Consider the following 23,350-nt stretch of genomic DNA (forward strand, 5'->3'; position numbering starts at 1 on the left):
AAGTTTACAGGTTTAATTAAAACACAATTTTATTATTTACCTTTGGTCATTACTAACGAGGCCAACAGTAACTGTACAAAAGTAACCGTAGATAGGTTATAAAAACGTGTTCAAATATTCCAATAAATATTAACATCAAAGTAATGCATGAGTCCCTAATTACGTCACTTTAATAGCAATTTCAGTCATTCAAACCTCATTATAATCTCCAGAATGATCCGTTAAAACTTAAAAACGGGAGCGAGCCAAGAAAATCTGAACTTTTATATTATTTATACCGGTTCAGTATAAGGGTTGGCACCCGGCCGACCGGACGTCTCTTTATGACCCTAGTTTTATTGCTCAGGGAAAACTATATCTTACTGAAAAATGTTAAAACTGGTAGGTATGATTTACCGTTGAGACAATTATACAGTCAACAGAACCTTCATGTTGTGTTTGCTCATATTTTATGAACGTTATACTTTCTTACTATACAATTTCGACTATTTTTTATATCTAAACTCAAATACATATTTTGTCGAATTTTTTTATTATGATTTAGAAATCCTGAACGGAGTTACTTTTTTTATTGAGAATGAAAAATGAGACAACGAATTTTTGAATTTTGAATTTCGAACATCGAACATTAGAATGTGATTATCGAAATAATTTACGGCTCACAGATTCAATTAATATTATACCATCGTTAAACAGATAATAGAAACAATTGGTAGCAATAATTAGAGGAGGACAGTTAACGGCAGACTAGAATTAAGATTTTTGCCATAAACTGGCGGGAACTGCTGGGGATTAGGGGTTAAGTGTCCGCTTTAACGGGTATAGAGATGGGATATGATATCGATATTCTCAATAGTTATAAATCTACATTAAAATAGTACAAGTTAGTACTGTTAACTAACATCGATTTTTCTTACTGTTAACTAACATCGATTTGTTTCTTTTCATCAGAGTATACTAAACGCTTGACAGAAAAAAACGAAGTACTTTAGCCAGAAATTAAATAAGAGATAACGTTTTATTTGTAAAGAGGTTATGATTTATTATTGTTTCATTTTTCACGGTATTATTTGAATTTATATTGAACCCGTTATTTACATATAAAAGTATTTTATACAATTCATCAACAAATAACGAAGTGAATATAAATGTTTAACATAGGTTTCGTTATAACAGACAGAATTTAGGTATCGATAAATTAATAAGCGCATCACTAGGGTATGTAGTGTAGTGGCGTACAGTCCGGCGTGTCGTTTTTATTGACACTCGTACTGTGACAAATATCCTACGAAAGCCTACAATTCTTTCCTCAAGATCCATATACCTATCACTAAAAGTAATAACAATCGAGTATTCTATGTATTTTTAGTATATTTTTTTATATAATTAGTTTCACCAAATGAATTCCTCAAAATATGTCTTTATTTATATATTATAACTAGCTGACCCGGCAAACGTAATTTTGCCATGTACCTATATTATTTCTTGGAAACATTTTTTTAGTTCAATAAAAATAACTTTCTACTATAATAAAAATAAGGGTTGATCGTAAAGGGGTGAAAATTGAGGATTGCTTGTATTTTTGTATGTTGTATCATAAAAAAATAGAAATTAAAAATTTTGTCTAAAAAAATAAAAATTTAGGGGTGGACTACGCCTAACATTTAGGGGGATAAAAAATAGATGTTGGCCGATTCTCATAGATACCGGATAAGCACAAAAAATTTCATCAAAATCGGTCAAGCCGTTTCGGAGGAGTATGGCAACGAAAACTGTGACACGAGAATTTTATATATTAGATTCTACGTTGTCCCTGAGTAACGTACAATAAATCAGTGGCATTTTTAGGTCTCAAATTTCTGTGTCTGTTCATTTGTCAATCTAGTAAACAAGTATGTAGCCTGTGCTTGACACACGCCGACGACTTTTTGGGTCTAAGGCAAGCCGGTTTCCTCACGATGTTTTCATTCACCGCTAGAGCGAATGTTAAATGCGCACATAGAAAGACGATTGGTGCACAGCCGGGGATCGAACCTACGACCACAGGGATGAGAGTCGCATGGTAAAGCCTAGTGTAACTTAGGGAAGTGTAGGCTATTAGGCATACCCTATATTTATTTCCAAACATTTTAAAACTGAACAAAGATAGGCCGCTAGTATGTTTTAAATTATTAATACCTATAAAGCATGACCCAAATTCGATTTGGATCAAATGTTAATAAAAACCTCTCTAAAATATTTAACAACAAAAAATTCATAAGCTGACCAAAATCAATTTCAATAAAGATCGTCTTACCGAAAATTACGAAAACGTAAAATAAATTTACAAATTTCAAGGGTTGTCTATGCCCCCGGGTCTATATCAGCTTACACCTAAAGCGAAAAAAGAGAAAAAAATAATCTCACTAACGAAGGACCAATACACAGGAGGGACCTGTTTTCTTTACCCAATATCGGGTATTAGGTATCAGTAACACAATTACTGACCCAGCCTAATTTGATCAGTTGTGGTCGCGAAATTTTTTCCGACTACCTGCGACAAAAAATGCCGTAATTCGTTTACGATGATGGGATTATAGCTTTCGGTCTACTTAAAATATTCGATATTGGTTTGCTACTAAGCTACGGGCACTTCGTAGAACATAGAAAAACAATTGAAAATGAATGTGTACGAAATTTTTATTTATATATAACTATATATAACCACGAAAGGGTTTATTATTGTCTGATTTTGTCGTAGAAAGTTAATACTAGAAATGTCTCTTCCGTCGATACCTCATGTCTGAGCGTTTTGGTCAGCAGGTGACATCTGGAGCGGCAATCAGTTTCTACTGGTTTCTGTCCAGCGCCTCTCTTATAACAGTGGATATAAGAGAGGAAGGAAGGAAGGAGGAAGATGAGTCTTTCACTTGTTCGTTCCATCTGGTGGATGAACGGCCACATGATCTTTTGCCTTCTGTGTTACCAACCACGACCAGTTTCTCCCAGCTCTCATCGCCTCTGCGCATTGAATACTAGAACTACAGAACCGATTTTTTTCACCATTACCTGTCAAAAGGGATACAATTTGTTAATGGTCCTCTTGTTGTGTAAAGAACAAATCCTTGGACACATAACTACCAATTGTTATTTTATACAAGCACTTCATTTGTTTTCAAGTTCTCAATTCAAAATGGCGTCTCGCTAATACATAGTAAAAGCTTTAAAGTTTCACATAGGTTGTAATTATGGGGTAAAAGTGACGTCATTAACTGTTGATGTAACCCGCCTCTGAATAGCCAAATGTACCTACTGGGCGTGGTGTTTGCACTAGTCCCACCATAGTTTTAACTTTCTATATAAGTTTAAAAGCACTTATATACATTTTCAAAAACCCTTAACGGTTTTATAAAGAATAATATTACCAACCAATTATGAAATCGTGTTATCCTACTATACATAAAGTATATACCTATATATATGTGTGTTTGCTTCTAGCACTAGGTGCCTTTATGGAGTGGAAGAGTATTTTGACAACAATGATAAATAACATAATAGCTGTTCTTATTACTATGACATCATGATAATTAATATGATAGTATACATAGTGCGGTACACCGCATTCCAAATAAAATATTTATTATTATTAATTTTGCCATCAACACGTAGCAAGCCAATCAGAGAGACATCCCTAAAAGTTTAAAGTTATTTCGGACACAGATTAAAAATACTATACATTAACATAATTACCATGCTTTAATATAATTAGATAACATAATTATAATTTATAAGCAAATCATATAATTTCGAAGTAACTTTTGCCTAAAAATCATTCGTAATTTGAACAATTGTTTGAATTGATCAATTTACAACGAATCCAAGCTATTCAACATCAATGATTGAATAAAAAGGCAACATTTAAAGCAAAAACAAGGTATTATCAAGCCATTAAAGAGCATAAAGCCTGAATTTGCCGACATAAGGCTGTATTTGGCCCTTTGAACTCAATGTCCATTTCCGACTGATTCCTTTCAATAAATATTATCAAAGACTATCATCGCTTGGAATGTAAAAAAATCAGATATTAGATTGCCGCAAAGCGTATTCAATTTTATTCTCAATAATGTTAATAGTGAATTAATTATGTGTTCAATTTTAATTAACTTTAAACATTCAAAGTCGCTTATTATTTTAAATGTAGGTTGAATTAATTTTAATTCTATACATTAAAAATAAATTATTTTCGGGATAATCGTTTTCATAGCTCTGTGGTTAAATGCGAACTGAGCTCGTAAAACGAAATAGACGTTTTAGAAGTTTTTATTATTAAGTTACCATTGAATTCTCTTTACCTTATAATTGATGTTTACAATATTAGATTATGCTTATTTATAACTAGTAGACTCGGCCAAGCGTTGCTGTGGCTAAGATTTTTGTTATATTACATAGTAGTAAACTATTCAAGAGAAAAGGCAGGAGAACACCAATCCACCATGTTTTTTTGGTGGTTATGCCATTTAATTGTAGCTTATGTGAATCGTTGGTAATTATTTTGATAAGGATCAATACCTAGGTACGAATAAAGAGCCTTTTCTAGCGGTGGTATTTTAATAAAAAAAATTAATAAAAGGACGACTATTATTTATATTATTGTGACGTACCTAACTATAAAAGATAGAGACATGCTGTTGCGACATTTTTTATAGATAGTGATGTGTCCTGAAAAATTGTAATACATCATTTTGTTCTATCATTAATAGTTTTCGCAGCGCACGATTGAAGGAATTTTTTTGTTTATTTTTTCACAACTTGGGCTAGATTATTCAAGTTTTAGTAATCATCCCTATTTTTTTTGAAAATGAAACACGCCTCGAGTGACGCCTATGTCACTCGAGAATAGTGTAGCTTGCCAACGGTGAAAGAATTTTTAAAATCGGTCCAGTAGTTTTGGAGCCTATTCATTTCAAACAAACAAAAAATCAAACCTGTCCTCTTTATAATATTAGTATAGATAGAAGTTTTTATAGAACAAATGGACAGAAGGCTCATCTGATGTTAAGAACTGGTACGCTCTTTTCTTGTCCTTAAGTCAAATTCAGAAATTAGTGGCTGGTTCCACATTATGGCGGTGCGCGGCAGTTGCCTTAAGAAATGCTCAGTTGATCGACGGACGGAATTTCGTATTGTCTCGACGTCCGATGATGAATCTCAGCTGCTATATTAATTCGAACAACTCCTCTGAACACCGTCCGTGGTAAATGCGGTAGAAGATGCAGATAAACCCCACATATGTACGCAGCCCAAAAGATCAATTTAAGCTTAATTAACAATTCCTTATCACTTTGAAAGGATTCACAGTAAAGAAATTACGGTCTTTCACGCAAATATTTTTCTTATGTTACACGCTTACTAATCAGAAAGTAATACATATTTGCAACGTGTTTTCTAATCAATCATTAGTTTAATAGACGACTAAGAAAACGCCAAGTTTCGAATACAATATCAAAATCATATCAAATTTCTATGAAAATTATTTTTGATTCATCGCTACCAAATACATTCTGATTTATTGTTCTCCCCCGCAGATTATTTTTACCTTGTACCGATAAAATGTCCACACAATAGGGTGTTAGAGACCCCTGCCAATTAATATTGGTCATGGCGGTCAAAAATACGTCAAAATCAGACAGATTTTTTGTTATGGATCATCCGATCCATCTTTGTATGAAATAAATATAACCTATAATTTAAACATATGTGAAATCTATGCTTTTTTTTAATGTAAAAGGAGGAAAATGGGCAGGAGGTTCATTTAATATAAAGTGCCCATGGACAATCACATTGCCAGAAGGCTCGCAAGTGCGTCGCAGGCCTTTTAATAATTGGTACGCTCTATTCTTGCACCTAAGTGAAATTTGAAGTAGAGAGCAGCAGGTTCCACATAGTGGTGATGCGCGGCAAAAATTGCCTTAAGAAACGCTCAGTTGTGGAACGGACGTCGAGGTGATACGGATGGTAATTTGTATTCTGCCTTGACGTCCGATAATGAAACCCAGGTGCAGGTGTTAGTCCCAACGACTCCTGTTAACAATTCGTCTCCAACGAATTCTTAATAAATAAAGACAAGTACAAAATATAGTACTTTTACGAGTTTTATTAAGCATTTCTCTTACTAGTAAAGTAAAAACTTCATTACGATAAAACACGACTACATATTCAAAATCGTATTCTATACTTGGCACTCTAGCACATAATTAATTCAGATGACACTCCGAAGTTTAACACACAAGTTTTCCATTGACCTTTCCTGCGGTGAAAAAACAAAACAGATTTAACTGCCACGTTGGTAGTAACGAGCTAATTTAAACTTTTAGGTGCGACCTTTTGAAGGGTGACACCCCCGTCACCTGAGGCGTTTGGCGCTGCCTAGACACTACCCAATAAATCACAGATATACACTTGAAGCTAGATCGGGGATAGATTAAAAATACTATCCATTGTTTATGGAATAGGTTTATATTGTGAACGGTGATGGTAGTTATTTCGACTATGTATTTGCGTGTTGTTCCCACGAGAATGTAAGTGCGTGCTCCTATTTCACCATGCCTACTGCTGATAGAGGACAATCTTTGTTTTTAATTTATTTTATTATTATTAATTACTTAAGATGTCATGAACATGTAATGTGTAATGGTTGCAGCTCCTTACAAACATTGTGTAAGACAAATAAAACTGACGTTCGACATTGTGTTACCAAACTGACATTCTAAAAAAAACTAAATAAATATAATATTTTTAAAAAAGGAACTAATTTATCTTTTTTAAATATACAGATTAAACTAAGCGGCTAGAACATTATGTAAAAATTTGACAATTGACACAGTTGTATAGTCTATACCCATTTGTCGGTACAAACCAATAAATCAGGTTCGATTTGTCGTAATTGTGCGCATGTGTCGACTTGACCAGTGTCCACTCACGCGTGGGGGTGTGGCTACCTGATTGATCACTATAAAATCTCATGTTTCCCCGAATAACGAGATTTGATAGGGGTTAACTTAAGCACATATACATGCTTGGCATACGGTTTGTGAATAGTTTTAATTATTAAGAGATAATATTAAGGGATACAGTCATTTGTTTTTTATTTTCAAATTTAGAATTATATTTAAGTGTCGTATCAAGAAACGCTTATTGGGTATGACAATTTCCTGACGAACGTTCTATTTTTAAATTCAATAGTATTAAGGTCATATTCGCGTTCATATTATTCGACGTATTTAAGTAATATTTACAAATAACAAAGGATTTGAGTTTAAACATTTTTAGTTTTATGAAGGATGCCAAATTATGTATTAAACAAAATTTACTGCTATAAAGGCGCGGCCACAGCGGAAGCATTCCGTCGGAAGCAATCAAAAAATAGCCATCTACATCCGACACGAGCCAGGCCTAAATAAATCCTAAAAACATCAATTACACGACACATTTACATAATAAACCCCCTAAACAAACCTGAACATTGTAAACAGAGCGCGAATCGGGTAGTTTTTACGCCATATTAATTTAGTACTCGTGTTACAATCGACCCCCGTACATAAAGTACCGGCCTACTTTCCTCACAAAGCGATTGAAGGAAAAATAATAATAAAAGCAGTAAGGAATGTAAGGGAGTCTGCATAGTACTTATGTAAAATTAGCTCCGGCGTCTTTGATGTGCCGACCAATTGTGCCTTGAGAAAGCGCCTTTATAATTCCCAAGCGTCGGAGCTGTCGGCTTATTTATTAGGCAATTAAATTCTTTGCCCTATGTATCGCAAATCCTTGACTACTTCAAATTTTGCATACGCGTTTTGTTGGAAGAGTTCAAAGGCGAAAATCGAGACACGAAATTTAAGTTATAATTTAGAGAAATTCAGCATCTAGTCCACACTTTTGTAGTCACTATTAAAGTTATTGTATATACCCTACGATTATCTAGATCTTGAACTAAAGCACTGACTTTCCAGTACCGACTATTTAAATAAAAAAAAGGGAAATATTGGCCAGCAAGCCAGCAAGAGAAATGTTACAGTCTTTTATATGTAGAAACAATCTTGATACCAATCTATAGAAATTAAAATTAATCGAAATATAATAAATACTAAGCGCAAAACTAGAAGACGGCTGGACCAAGGCGAGTAATATTTTTATAGAGAGAGAAAATTGCATGTCTAAACTTAAAAACCATTTTCTTTTTCTGTAATTGTGAACGCGTTTCGTGTCCAAAACCGGTGCTGTTTACAAATAGACTAAAAGAAAAAGGCCGGCAACGCACTTGCGAGCCTTCTGGCAATGTGTGTCGATGGGTATCACTCATTAGGTTTGCCCCCTGTTATAATAAAAATATTATAATATACCAAACTTGACGTTAAGCAAAATGAACCCCTAATTATAATTAATATAAAAATCAATTGACAATACAACTTTGACATTTTCAAAACACCAGTGCCGTACCATCTGTTGACAATTAACTTACCTGTAAAGAACCCGGAACCGCAAACAGTTACTCTTTGTCCCGTGAGATAAGTGGTCAATCTCGCAACTGACACCTCAGACCGTGACTTGGGCTAATTATATATAATTTGGAAGGGTTGAATGCATCATTGTCCATATGTCACTTGGACTGGATGGTTGCGTGATGTTTTGGCATTTTTAAACATCTTCGTACGGTATTTTCAATAATATTTATAAGCGTCGAACGGTTTAAAAATCGAACAGTTTAAAATTCGAACGGTTTAAAATTCGAACAGTTTAAAATTCGAACGGTTTAAAATTCGAACGCATTACACAGAGAGATCTATGGAGCTTTTAAGTGAAAATTTAAATAAGCTCACCATGTATCCAGTTGGAAGCTATGCCTATTCTTAGCTAAATCAGACATTATATTTCTTAATTAATTCGAACAATTACTTCATCATTATTGCATTTAATCATTTAATATAGATATTAAAATTATTATTAATTTCAGCGGATGCGGACAGTGCGGCAGAGGGTGGTGGCTCTCCTACACCAGGGGTGCCTGCAGACACCCTCACGTGTGGTGCTTGCCGCCGGGCCTTCGCCCTAGCTGACATCGTGCGGTTCATACAACACAAAGTCTCTTCCTGCGACAAGGATCTCACCACCTACCATTGCTTTAGCGCTGGTGAGTATGGGAAAGAAGACTAATGACATTTATTTATATATAATATCAGAGATATTTTTTTTACGTTCAAGGCACTATAAGCCCCAATTAGTTGAGCAGTGTTTTGTCATGTTTATTTTTGTGTAGTATGAGAGAACAACAAAAACAAAACGTTTTTTAATTGTATGAGATTATACGAGGGAACGGTTCAATTATAAATAAGTTCCAATTTTAAATATTATTTCAAGTAACTATCGTAACTGAGTACCTACCGAACAATATATTGACACATTCCTACATTCGAGTCGTATCTACCTTCTTTGCCTTTAATCGAACAAATTATTTTTGCCATCCGGCTTTAATAGAAAACCAAATGTTTCTACACGCAATTAAATTAAAAAGTATTTCACTTTTCATTTCCATTCGAATGTTTTTGATAATACGGCGGACATATCCTCTATACAAAAAGTTAATTAAAGGAAATGAAAAAATAAAGCTGATAACAAAAGTAATTTTCTACTGACCTTCAGTAAAATATTATATTCAAAACAATTAAACACAGGATATTGATAAACGAACTTTTCCAGGTCCAAATTCCGATCCAGAAGATGGTTCAAGACCCGGACAATTGAGCACTGGAAGTGGAAGAAGACCATCACTCCTGACGGCAAGAAGGCCGCCGAACAGTCGGGTTCACACCCCACCACTAGCCAGTCCATCAATAGCACCACCAGATTTATTGGAAGATGGTGGGGCTTCCAGCACACCTAAAAGATTATTAGATGGTAAATCAAGAAATAGCTTCCTTTAGCATTTTAAAAACAAGACTATATCAGATATCATCAAAAACAGTAAACCCATATAGTGGTTTAAGTCTGACAAACATACAAACACATTAAACTGCAAATTATTTATTTAAAAGTCAAATTCTTATTATACGTGGAAATATCTATTTATACATTACGTAATTCCATGATAATTATTCATGATTTTTAATTTGGTAGAATAACAATGGTTAAATATATGTTATTTATGCACATCAAATAATAAAGTATATCTTTGTATAAATCTTTTGTGTATGTCATGTGTCATTTTTTGATAGAAAAAGTCCGAAGTATAAATAGATTATACCAATAATAATTAAAAAAATAGAGTGTAGGACCAAGTATTAATAAATAGTTACATTCAACTCAAATACTGAAACTTAGTTTAAAGGAAATTTAAACTTTTTTTAATTTAATTAATTAAACTTTAACTTAATTTCTTCAGTTTTTATAAGTTTACTCTCTCTATAGATGCAGATGTAGAGCAGTCAACTCCAAAAAGAAGAGCGTCAACATCACCAATGCCATCCAGCTCACCTGATGAAGACATCAAACCGAAAATCAAACAAGAACACATTATGGACACATCAGCCTCTCCTGAAGACCAAAAGAAATCCAGGATAGACGTAGCAGATGCTGAGTCAAACACAATGCATAGTGGTACGTAGAATTTACTATTAAATATATAATATATATGAGCTAAGGTCCAGATTGAGGCAAAAAAAATTGAGGCTACAATGTTTTTAGTTTTGGTTACAAAACTTAATATTGTAAAAAAATTATCAGCTTTTTAGATAACGTAGCCAAAACATTCAGTACATGTTACTTAAATCATCGCAGACAAGATTCTTCAATTTTAATTCGTAACAGTTTCGCTATAATTTTTTTTCAACTAAATTTCAAATCTTATTGCGTTCACACAACGACATTTTACGTATTTTTGAAACGTTAAGAATGTGTTGCTGTTATTAATGATTGCCTAAATTTGCTGTCAGCGTGGAGGATGGAGTGAAAGGATTTGGTTGTTTATCGGCTTAGACATTGTGTGACATGTTGCGCAATAACAATACCGGACAATTCGTTAAATGCTGCGTCATCTTTGGGTCATACATTGCGGATTTCTGTCAATCTTATACAGTGTGTATAGGTTCTTATTTTATATTAAATATCTTGTTTCATCTAAAATAAGTATGTTGTAAAATTATACACGGTAAAGTTATTTAACGGCACTAATGTTTTCCAAAATGTTCGGTCTGATAGTTTTAACATATAACGCTCTTTTGATATAATCTTTACTAATCGATGTTTAAATTTCTTATCGTAATCCTTAAGCTCAACAAACACGTGGAAACTTGGAACATCTGTATAAGCGCAATCTCGCGGGGGTGGTTCGAAAAATAATCTATCCAAGCATAACCCTTTGTGCCAGCAGATGTGCCGTCATTTGAGACTTTTGTATTAAACCGTTGCACAACAAAAGCTTTCTTAAACCCGAAAATTGTACAACGTTTAAATTTTCAACCCGCATTCTGTCAACCGCTTTGTTGAACGGTCACTGCGTAATCAAAAATTAAGAATCGATCCAAAATTCTGACATTAAAGAAACGTTAGCTGCCACAATACGTTTGCGCTATCATCCAAATGTCAATTGCAGGTTTCGCTTCAACACCAGTTGTTTGGGCTTATTGAGTTTATCCTAAACGGTGATATTAACCCCTTCGAGTGAGCTGTCAAACGCTACATTCAATATAGGGGTCCGTTAATAACAAAATCATATATTTTATTCATCTAAAACAAAACCCATCTATAAATCTCCTAAGCTCCTGTTCATTGTCAAAATAAGATCATAATTCTAATTTTCTAAAGAACGTGCCATTGAAAAAAAGGATTTTAATTTAATTGTATAACTTTATACATGTTAATTAACCCCATCATTTTACGAACAGATAAGGGTGATGTTTTTGGAGAAAAAAATTATTTGCATGAGCACACGATTTGACGTGCGCGCATTGTTATCACCGGCTTTTGTGATGACCCTTACGTTAACCATGACGAAACTTAGCATAAAGATATGAAGGTATATGAACCGGCTAATGAATATTCAGTCTTGACCCTATTTGTTTAGAGTTCAATATCAAAGGATCATATGGTAACGTTAGAGCATTTTAAATTTAAAGTTGCGCATGATATTATAATTGTCAAAGATGCTACTGAGGTTCCATTGTCAGAAACGGTCTTTTATAATTTTTTCAAAGATAAAAAATGTTTGGCGTGCTCCTGACACGTTCATGTGTCGCCGTGACCTACGGAACGTCTTTGACGAGGGCACAATGGACGAGGATATTTTTAGTTTTACATAAAGGTAGCTAAGTAGCGGGTTTTGAATAAGTGGCTTTTAATTTTAGATCTGACGTCTTTCTGAGGGGAAGATTGTCTCGTGCTCATCGCGTGTCCTTTACCTATGAGAAAGTTAAATTTGGAATATATTTGGGTCCGATGAAGTAACGTCGGAATGACGGCATTTTCATTTAAGCAATTCGTGATACAATTTCTTTGTTTCTGGACTACTAAATTTTAACTTTCAACTCATACATTTTAAGTTACGTATGTTTTAATATAGGTGGAGATACTGCTAGCTATTTATTTTTGTATTAGTCATACTTTGCGTATAACAAAAGAACATCTTTTGATGGCTGTGTCCACAAGTCTGAAACATTACCATCACAATCGGAGAACCGATGGTCGTCAGTTATTTGTATCAGAGTCAATATTGAACCAAGTGTACGTTGCGTCCAGTGTTTGTTCGTATTATTTGGCTTACAAATTAATGAGGGATTGTTGAATCAGAATGGTATTCGTTTATCACTTTAAAATACAATATGGTCAAAGGATTTCATATTAAACAGTTGATTTGATATATAAATGATTGTTGGTAGCTCTTCAAAATTGTTTGGCGGAGTTTCGGAGTTCTTTTCGCCCGCTCTTCGATTTGGGAATTACTAGTAAATTTGAATTTAGAAATTCATTTTAATTTCTGACAAGTTTATATACCTAGTTACCGTGAGTAAAGGAATTTTTATTTAAAATAGATATAATTAACGGAATATTGAATGCTGCTTCCTGATAACCGACCGCAATATTTTCATATCAAGACGCGTTTTCTTAAGGGTCGTCCACAAAGGGCCATCTCTTCCAATCTTTAATCCTATCTCGGGACCTTTGCGGGCAAATTTAAATTTCTTTAGAAATATCGTCTCTATTATATATGTGCGGGTTCTATTCGTGACGTTCGTGGGCGAGATAACGTAAGTTAAGTCCGAGTAGATTGTTGAGAAAAAACCGCTAACTTCAACTGAAGCCCATCTTGGACTGCAGCTTGGGCAATTTGATCTTTATAACTAGGCTTTAAAATCTGATCTCGTCTGCAGTATCTGGGATTAGTGGAACCTTATTTTGTATATGAGGTGATAAGTCTTTATGAAGGGTCAACCTTTTCTATAGAGAGCTCACCCTTTTAGTGAAAAGAGTTCGTTGATAGCTGATTTAGGATTGGTGATAATGCATTCAGTGTGTGTAAATATATCATAGATTTATTCTATGATAGATCGCTTCGAGAGCGTTTTTTGAATTGAATTTTAACAATGGACTGCGAGTAGATACTGACATTTGTCCCCTAGGTCAGATTTTAAAGGATTGTTGGTCACATCGATTTGAGAGCATTGAAAAGCTTTGGTTTGGACATGAGGGTTATTTGTTTGATTGTTAATTAAATCTCGTGTATCTATTGATCCAATTATTCCTATTGATTCAATAATGATTTTTATAAAACTAATATACAATACGGAATGTTTTGTCCTCGGCAAACATTTTAAAGCGCTCATATCCCCCACCCCTCCAACAATTTTATTGTTTTTCTTCAATTTTTTGTAATATGTGGTAATGGCCGTTCCACACGTGTCGACAACGGTTATTACGAGTTTAAAATAGCCGCCAACATCTGGCCAGAAGCGGACCAATTTTGGAGATCACATCTCCGAGATAAGGGTTTTGTTTGGGTACGGCGATTGACATAAAATAACCTTGTATGTTAGATTTATCGTCAATGAAATGAGTTTCTGGTTAATTTGTTATATATTGCTTTTTAAAACCGTGTTTAAATGTTTTATTATTTTTTATAGATGTCTTTTGCGTAGGTGGCACATAAAGGCAATCGATTAAATGTTAGTTTAATTTTAACTTAAAGTTTACGCCGAAACTTATTAGTTAGTTTAGATCTCTTGGGGTATAAAATTGAAATCAAGTTTTAACATCTAAGTTATCAATAACATTTTGGTTTAGTGAAATGGAATTGATTGGAGATTGCCAACTATCGTTTATAGAAACTAAAATTTTAATCAAGTAATATTTAAATCATCAAAACATTATTTACACAAATTTTCTTAATACATTGTTGTTTTGCAAGTAAGCAATTTATTTTTGTTCTTTAAATGCTTTTTATAAATGATATATAATAAATCTTTTGTCCATACTTCTTTTAAATAAATATTAAATTTCCGAAAAGTACTTCTAATCGTGTAACATTTACAAAGTAAGAAGATTTATACTCTTTTTATACTAACCGTAACATATCAACGGGTCACAATTTGCACTGGGGGGTTGAAAGGGTAGTTTGGGGGGTTGGGGGTCGGAAAGGGAAGACGGTCATTCAGCGCAGCGGCGCGACGGACATCCGCCGCATAACAAGTCGATGGTCTAAGCGCTCTGGCGTTATAAATGTCGTGAGGTTCTTTTTTCAAATTTTCAGTATTGTCTGTGGTAAGACGCGAATGGGTACTCCTTATACATACGTTTTTGTAACAGGTTTTTACGCTACTTGTACTAAAGTCAACTTCTTATTAATCAAATCAAATTAATGCCATTGTTTAACTGTTTTATGTCTTTTCATCGAAGTGGCAGCACATTTGACGGAAAGTGATAGTGTTACGAAGTCGACGATTCAGTCATAATTACTAATATAAAATATTGTTCCTAACTTTTCTATTAGATTTTAATAGAATATAGGAGGTGCGCTCATTTTCTCACGCGTGAAAGCCTCCAAAAGAACTCATTCGCAGTTTCAATGCGTGTACGGACATACATAATTTTTAACTAACGCCCATACTGCGCTGTATTGTTTATCAGTTTATACTCTAGATATCATATAATAGTATAGACAATTCTACGAAAGGTAGAAGAAATTGTACGATTTCGTAACTAATTATTAATATAGTATACAAGACATACATACAGAGATGATATAATTTTTATGCACTAATAGTTAATATATCTTTAATCATATAAATAAAGTTCGAACTAAGTTCATAACTTAGACAGTTTCTCGAGGTGTCCACGAGAGGCGCTAGTGAACAACTGTTGACAGGAAGTAGCGCCGACGGCTTCCGGTAGAATGTTCTATATGCTGCATTTTCCATTTTCAAACTCAAGATTTTTAAGTTTCACACCTTTTCATATTTTACTTAAAACGCTTATTGTTTTTCAAGTTCGAGCGTCCAAAAAAATAGTCAACGAATAAAATGATAGACTACATTCTATTTTTGAAATTTCGATTTAAAAACCTATACCAATTTATTTATAACAAATAAAGGCCATCTCTCAGATTCAGAGACTTAGCGTGAAGTCCAGTTTCTCAAATTCTAATTCTTGGCCTTTTTAGAAACAAACTCAACCCTAAGTCTTGGCTCTAAATCTGAAGATAACAGCCTTCTAGTCATATCAATTATAAAGGTTTTAGATTAGACAATATTTAGATTTCACTTTCATTGATACCAAAATTTGGAAGAATTAAATTGTGATATTAAACTTAAAAACACTTGGTAACTATTAAGGAAAATGATTCGCAGATCTAAATACATATAAAATTATTTCTGCTTATTTAAATAGGATGAGAAACTGCAAAGATACAGTCGAAACTCACGTCTTGTACATTTAGATCCGAATCGGATGTCGTAGGATCTTTCTGAAGATTAAGTAAACACGTTTAATAGTAAATTAATTAAATAAAAATTTAAATTACACCTATCAGACTTAACCAAGAAAACAGACTTTATTTATTAATAAATAAAGTCAGACTCAATATATTTAAATAGGCAAATAGGTGATTGAAACCACGCTACAGTAATAATTAACTGAAAAGGGGTTGAAACGGCTTCACTCATTTTTATGAAATTTTATATATTTGTATATATAGATGTGGGAAAAAAAATATTTTTTTCTAGGAAGACGACTGAATGAAACCGCGTTTCGTCTAGTTATTTATTTATTAAAGTACACCACATCATATATAATATATCTACAGTATAAGTTACAATCTATTCTAAAATATATGACAACTACGGCGAATATACAATTTACAAAAAACAAATATTACACTCACAAAGAAAGTTGTAACCGTAAATTTCAGTTTTTACTTAGTAATTACTTATTTAATTCACCTTATGCGGATTAGGTACTAGACAGGTGATAAACAATGCTTTAACTCAAACACAAAATAACTTTATTCATATAGGTAAACAAGTACACTTAAATTAATTGTATATTTACTTATAATTATACTTAGAGATAACTTAAGGATATCTATGATGGCCTACAAGAAATTAAGGCATCGGACAACGCTCAGTTAAAAATGTCTAACAACCGTTTCGATTTCAAAAGGCAATCGTTGATTGTCATTGTGAGGCAGTGGGGGTGAAATTTTTAAACGCCCCCCGTCTGGTCCCACATAATCGCGTGGGGTGGACACATCTTGGACAATAACTTTAGTCATCCGAATTAACTAGACAGGACGAATCACAAAATGCTGTAATCGATATAGTTAGTGGCGACTACATTTTTCTTTCTTCTGCGCGTATTTTCAAGCCCTAAGGCTATGAGCGAATATGTGCTGTGATGCTGTCACGTGTATTGGCTTCTTATTGGTAGTATATGCTCATCTACTGCCTAGAGCTACTGCCGGTCTTCTAGCTCTAGAATATGGTGACGTTTTAGTCTGTTCTATGATGAGTTCCCGAAGGGGTAAGCAGAGCACGCATTTCTGACATACCTCCCTCATCCTCTTTCATGACATTCACCAGTACCTCTAGTACCTCCTGGATATAACAAATACAATGAAAAAGTATGCACCTATCGCAAGGTTGTTTCATAATTGATTTAAATTATCGTTACATTCATTTGTTTAAGGAGTATTTATGTGTACTTTATTAGTTCAGTTTGCAAGTTGGTTGGGAAAATTTTTGTCCGTTATTTATTGGCATTATTGTATTTAATGCGAAATAAAATTTAATATGCTTTTGGATTGAACATTTAATAAAAGTAATACTTTAATACGTATATTAATATTTTCCGTAAAGTGATATTTATTTAATATGTTATGAAAAACTGTATTGTTAGTCCACAAAACCTAGCAAAATTATAATAAATATCTTTATAATATATACTTTAGTAGACTTTAGATTTGATTGACTAACAATTAAAGTTTAAGATATATCAGTTCACCCACACGTTATTGTTTAATTATCGGTGTTATCACACGAGCAATAGATTTTATCAATCTAATCTCTTATAATCCTATAAGCCTTAATACTCGGTATGGCTTTGTACCTACACATATATATTAGGCGTTGTGGTATCGTAAGAGTCTCTCAACCCGTCGTGCTTTCGAAGCACGGCTGTGCACCTATGAATTTTTATTTCTACATATGCTTCCACTCACAATGTTCAGATTTCGTGAGAAAACTGACGTCATAAGTCTGGTACAGGTTGATCAACGAAACAAATTTTATTAAGAAACATAAGCACCAAAGAGCGCGGGTTATACCGCCATCATTTAATTCCAGTACAGTGTGCCGCTAGGCTGTGGTCCTTATGTTTCTGGATATTTTTTTTTATGTTAATAGTATTTGTTCATAAAATACGTTGTCTTAGATCCGCAGTTTCTGAATTTCAACTTCACCATATTATGCACCTCAAATAAAATTAAACACTGAAAAAGTGTTTAACGACTCGTAGGTATATATATCATTTTGAAATAACTTTTTTGAATTATCGAAGCTGTGTTATCCGCTATCCATAGTAAAATTGTAATGGCAAATATGGGTTTGCACTGAACATATTAGAATTGTATTTGAATGTATATTTCGTTCAATAAGCAGCGTTTTAAAAATACAATATTTTAATAATAAATACATAGTAGTGACCAAAATACAATGGACAATATAAAAAACGTAAAATGTTGTCGATGTTTATAATACCTCAGTATATAGGGTGTATTTATTTGCGATTTAGCGTGATTATTTACAAAGATTTTCAATATCATTAAAAAAAATGTCGTTACAACCCTATTCTGTACCTGTACTTGTTTAATGATCATTTGTCAATCTAATAGGCCGTTGACACTTAGGGTCTAAGGCAAGCCTGTGTCCTCACGATGTTTTCCTTCACCGTTTGAGCCAATTTTACATGCGCCCATAGAAATAAATTGCATTGGTGCACATTGCGAACCTACAACCTCAGGGATGAGAGTCGCACGCTGAAGCCACTAGGCCAACACTGCTCTAAGAAACTTCATTAGTATTAATAAATATTAAATTGTTGGTTTTTGTATTATATTATTTTTAGATTGAATAAGTTCTTTTGTACATTTGAGGATTTAAATACTCTTCATTGTATGAACAGTAACTTTTCACGATTTATGGGCTTGACATATAAAAAGGCTTGTCCATCAATACATCCTGTATCCCGGTCACAGTCTGACCGTTACATTTCAATAATCGTCTTAACAAGATTGCTTATCTGGCCGCGCCTTCCATTCTTATATTAGTGATGCTCTTATTTTTATCGATATTTTTTTGTACCGCAATTGTATGAGGTTTTTAGATTCGATTAGCTTTCGTGATGGATATATTTATGTTAGTAGATTGTAAAAGTGTTTATCGAGGATTTAATAGATGTTTCTTAACTATAGATTATTATATATATGGGTTATATTTAAAGTATGCTGGAATTAATAGAGCGTTAGACGGCAATTGATTTCCCTTTCGTAGATATGTAACAGTATAGATTTCAATATCAACAGTCGTTACCGCGCATCCGTACGTGATTCCGGTCCGCGAATATTTCATAAGATTTTAGAGGTGCATGAATCACGCGGAACACGAAGGGGCTATCCGTCACGCCCGCCGTCCCTCGGACCTTCTTAGGATGCGTGCCACGTGCCACCCTAGGCCTACTCCGCGATATGTGAAAGCTATTACTAGACGCTTCGCTATTAATATCGGTGTGAATCCGTCAAATATCGTGTTTACTTACATTATTTCTCTTTGTCCACAGAGCCAAGTAACTACGTGTGCTCCACCTGCAAGGCACGCGTGCACTCGGCTTGGCGGCTGGTGCAACATGTCCAGCATGTACACGGTGTGAAGATATATGTGGAGAGCATGCCTCAACAGCTACTCAACAAACAGAATCACTCAAATTCAAGCACATCTTCCAGCAGCTCCGGCTGCTCATCGTCTAGCGCCCCGTTACCACCACCGTCACTTCGTCACCACCCTCTGCTACCTCCGCCAGATATGCATTCCCCTTTTGGAGTTGGTGGGCTGCTAAGAATGCCGCTTCCTGGTAGCTTACCACCTCTCGCTCATCCATCAGTACCTCCAGCGCCACTATTTGCACGCCCCAACCACCATGACCATCGATACAGAATGGAACAACTTGTTTCGGAACAATTCCGCCACCATGGCCTCAATTTAGCTGCTGCCGCTGCGGCCGTTGCAGCAAACTCTCTCCCTCCACATCAAGCTTTTCCTTCACCGGCTGATCGGCCACCTGTAATACCTACCTCGCTATCAGCTCGTGAAAGACAGCCCCCAGTATCACAGCCTCTTTCATTGGAACCCCAGCTGGATTTTTACTCGCAGCGCTTGCGGCAACTGGCCGGTACAACCAGTCCAGGGGCGGCCACAGGCAATTCCAGCTCTCCTAGCCCCAGGAAGCATTCTCCTCCGTTCGCTTCCCCGTCGCCTTCCCGAGTCGGACAAACTCCACCGGTGGGCGCCGGACCCGGAACGGTGGACGCGCCTCGTGAAGCAACACGGGCGCATAGTTCCATATCACCTGAACGTCGAAATGAACCACAAACAGCTGACGCTCCACCAGCAGATCGATCTTCATCTTCTCCTCCAAACAAACGGACCGATGAAGCTAACCACACCTGTGAATTCTGTGGAAAGAAATTCCGGTATGAAAACAGTTTAATGGTCCATCGGCGCATTCATACTAGAGAAAAACCTTTTAAGTGCACTGAATGTGATGAAGCTTTCGAGAAAAGCTCAAAATTAAAACGCCATATGAAAGTACATCGTCCTGAAAGCAATACGGAAGAGGGAGGTGAATCAGCTGGGGATACTGGTGAAGATGAAACCGAAGATGAATTGGAGGATGAAGAGCTTGATGGTGAAGAGGAGGAGGAAAATGAAGACGGGGAAGAGGTGGAAGAGGCCGAGGATCTAACTGTATCAAATAGCAGTGTTCCTTCCGCCCCTACCAGAAAACAAACACCCGTGTTACCAGCCCACCCACCTACTGCATCTGTTGTTGGTGAACTTATGGACAAATTTGGTCTCTCCAACATTGCCCAATACAGTGAAGCTTTTAAACAAGCTCTACAAGAATCTGGTAATTCGTTAAAATGGCAATTAGCTAAGGACCGAGACAATAACAACGGGCCTCCATCTGATAAACCAAATGGAATGCCCCCATCTGCGGCATTACGATTAAAAGAAGAATTCGCTAAAATGCCTCCACAACCACATCCTCTATTCAATCCTTTTGAGAGCCCGTTTGAAGCTTCAAAACGAATGAAACTAGAGATGGATAGAGGTGAAGGTTGGTGGTTACCTACATTACATGCTCAGAGACCTCCAGAAAATATATTTGACGGCCTAAAAAATAGTAGCAACGGTCTTCTCCAGAACCCACTATTAAAAACAAAAGAAAGCAGACGTAACGACACTTGTGAATTTTGTGGAAAGGTATTTAAAAACTGCTCAAATCTGACTGTTCACCGGCGATCACATACTGGAGAGAAGCCATATAAATGTGAGTTGTGCTCCTACGCATGCGCACAGAGTTCAAAGCTGACGAGGCATATGAAGACGCATGGTCGATTAGGTAAGGACGTCTACCGCTGCCGGTTTTGCGAGATGCCTTTCTCAGTTCCATCGACACTTGAAAAGCACATGCGAAAATGTGTGGTGAACCAAAGCAATGGAGGCTCTCTCGCTCTGTCTGACGACTCTAATGCGTGCCGGGATGAGGCATCGTGACTCTACCCCTGGGGCGGCCTACGTTTTCCACCACCTGCGCCGCCCAGCCAGATTTTCTAGAAAAATCAATTTCTCGAACAATTATTTGCTTATTCGCTATAGAAATTCAATTTCTAGTCTTAAGAAATCATTGAAGTAGCAAAATTGTAATTGCAATAGCTCTTATCCTAATGGAGGGGCATTTTCCTTAAAATTATTGACATATCTTTTGAGCCAGTGTTAAGAATTCCAGTTGTTGATGTTAATGTTTAGTTATTTTCTTTGGAGGCTGTATGTTCTTTGCGTTACATTTTGAACTTCGTTTTTGATGTGTTTTTTTAATTGTAAATGAAAACTAATGCCAAAGTTAGCTACGTTGATTTATACATTTAGTTTTAGAATAGCGTCAATTAATTTTCGCTACGTTTAAGATAGGCATAGACGTTTGTTTTTAGGATTATATACAATAAGAAAATGTTTCCTATCCTAGATAAATCTTGTAAATATTAATGTGTAAATGGTATTGATGTTCATATTTATAAATATTTGGCAATTTAAAAAGTTGGAAAGACGGTGAGTTTCCTGTATCTTAAATTAGGACAAAATTAAATTAGGATTAGTACAGGTAATTTAGAAGTAAATTTTAATCTTGTGAGGTGTATAATCTAATTCGTTTGAAAAGCCAGTTTATTTAAGACTGAAAATATTCCAGCTTTTCTTTGTGATCGTTATCACTGGTACCTTTAGAGCTAGCGTGATTCGGTATACGTACTTAATGTAATATATAGAATTTATATAATTTAAGTAAATTATAATAGATTATGTCTCCAAATTAAAAATCCCTTTAGTTTTCTCTCAATGGTGTTGTTTTAATGCCATTCAGACAAAACATTGTTCTTACCAAAGGATTATTTTATGGGTTACATTTAATAATTCTTTGGTACTTTTCAGTTGTACAAATTAGTCAAAAACGGATTGTTGAGGAGACAAAATAAATAACAAATACAAACTAAGACAAATTTTATTGTGTAACTGTGAAAGATGAACTGTTTTTATTATTTTTCATTTTTATTATTTTTATTTCAATAAATATCAATGATTTGTTAATCAGATGTCTTGTTTAATTTACCCTGACATTTAGTGGGATATTTTTGAAAGGTTTATTCAAAACTGCATACCCAACTAGATGTAATGTTATCAGAATCTAGCACTAATGTTGCACACTTGCGTGTTACAAAACCTTCATATTAAAGCTGGGACCGATATAGTTTGAGTTACCGAACATCAGGGCTTGTCCAATGAACTGAAAAAAGTGTTTGAAATGATTATTCAGAATTTAAATAGGTGTTTCTACATCTATAATTTTACCATACTTTAGAAAATAATTTCGTACAATAATTGTTTCGTGTTGGTTGGCACGGAAGGCTAATAATAAATAAGAAATAAAACAAACGCAGAACTGTAATATTATAGGGTTAGGTTAAACGGTACAAAGTGCTACTGGACGGTATCCCTCTGTTCAGTCAGTGTGCAACTAAATGTTTCTTTCTCACATGCAATAATATTCAGGGTGCGCAAAATACGCGTAAGTAACACATATCTGAGTAAATTTGTACGCGCTCGAGGTACTGCAAGCAATTGCGACCGCTTACCACGCCGAGTGTGATTATTTGGCACACGCAGCCCCAGTCTCCAACATTTCCGCATTATATATTCTACCTCCAACGACCTGAAAAAAATATAATGGGATCGTAAAGTCCCTACTTACCTCTAACTTGTTGTATCCTACCATACCCAAGACAAACAAAGTTGGATACGTAACTGGGTAAAATGGATACACTCCAGACAACCTCATGCAAATGTACCTCGTAAATTTATTTTGACTTATATGATGTTATTAAATTCTATTGTTTCATTCCTTGACTGATCTCTCTCATTAGAGTTCTCTTGTTAGACTTGACGCTACTGTCGTAGACTTTGATGGGAATTGATCTTACCTACTTTAAACTTAAAAAATTCCG

The 23,350-nt window shown here is 34.9% G+C and overlaps 1 protein-coding gene across 1 annotated transcript in view; it reads left to right on the top strand.

The window, feature by feature from the left end:
- Positions 1-22,441, top strand: part of LOC125051819 (B-cell lymphoma/leukemia 11B) — a 36,012-nt gene extending 13,571 nt beyond the window's left edge. The window contains exons 2-5 of the mRNA XM_047652392.1: positions 8,990-9,166; positions 9,733-9,930; positions 10,441-10,629; positions 19,354-22,441. Coding sequence (XP_047508348.1) covers positions 8,990-9,166; positions 9,733-9,930; positions 10,441-10,629; positions 19,354-21,350 — 2,561 coding nt within the window. The 3' untranslated portion in view covers positions 21,351-22,441. The remainder of the gene's footprint in view (positions 1-8,989; positions 9,167-9,732; positions 9,931-10,440; positions 10,630-19,353) is intronic.
- Positions 22,442-23,350: the final 909 nt, after the last annotated feature.

This window comes from Pieris napi, chromosome 8 (assembly GCF_905475465.1).
Source record: "Pieris napi chromosome 8, ilPieNapi1.2, whole genome shotgun sequence".
Lineage (NCBI taxonomy): Eukaryota > Metazoa > Arthropoda > Insecta > Lepidoptera > Pieridae > Pieris > Pieris napi.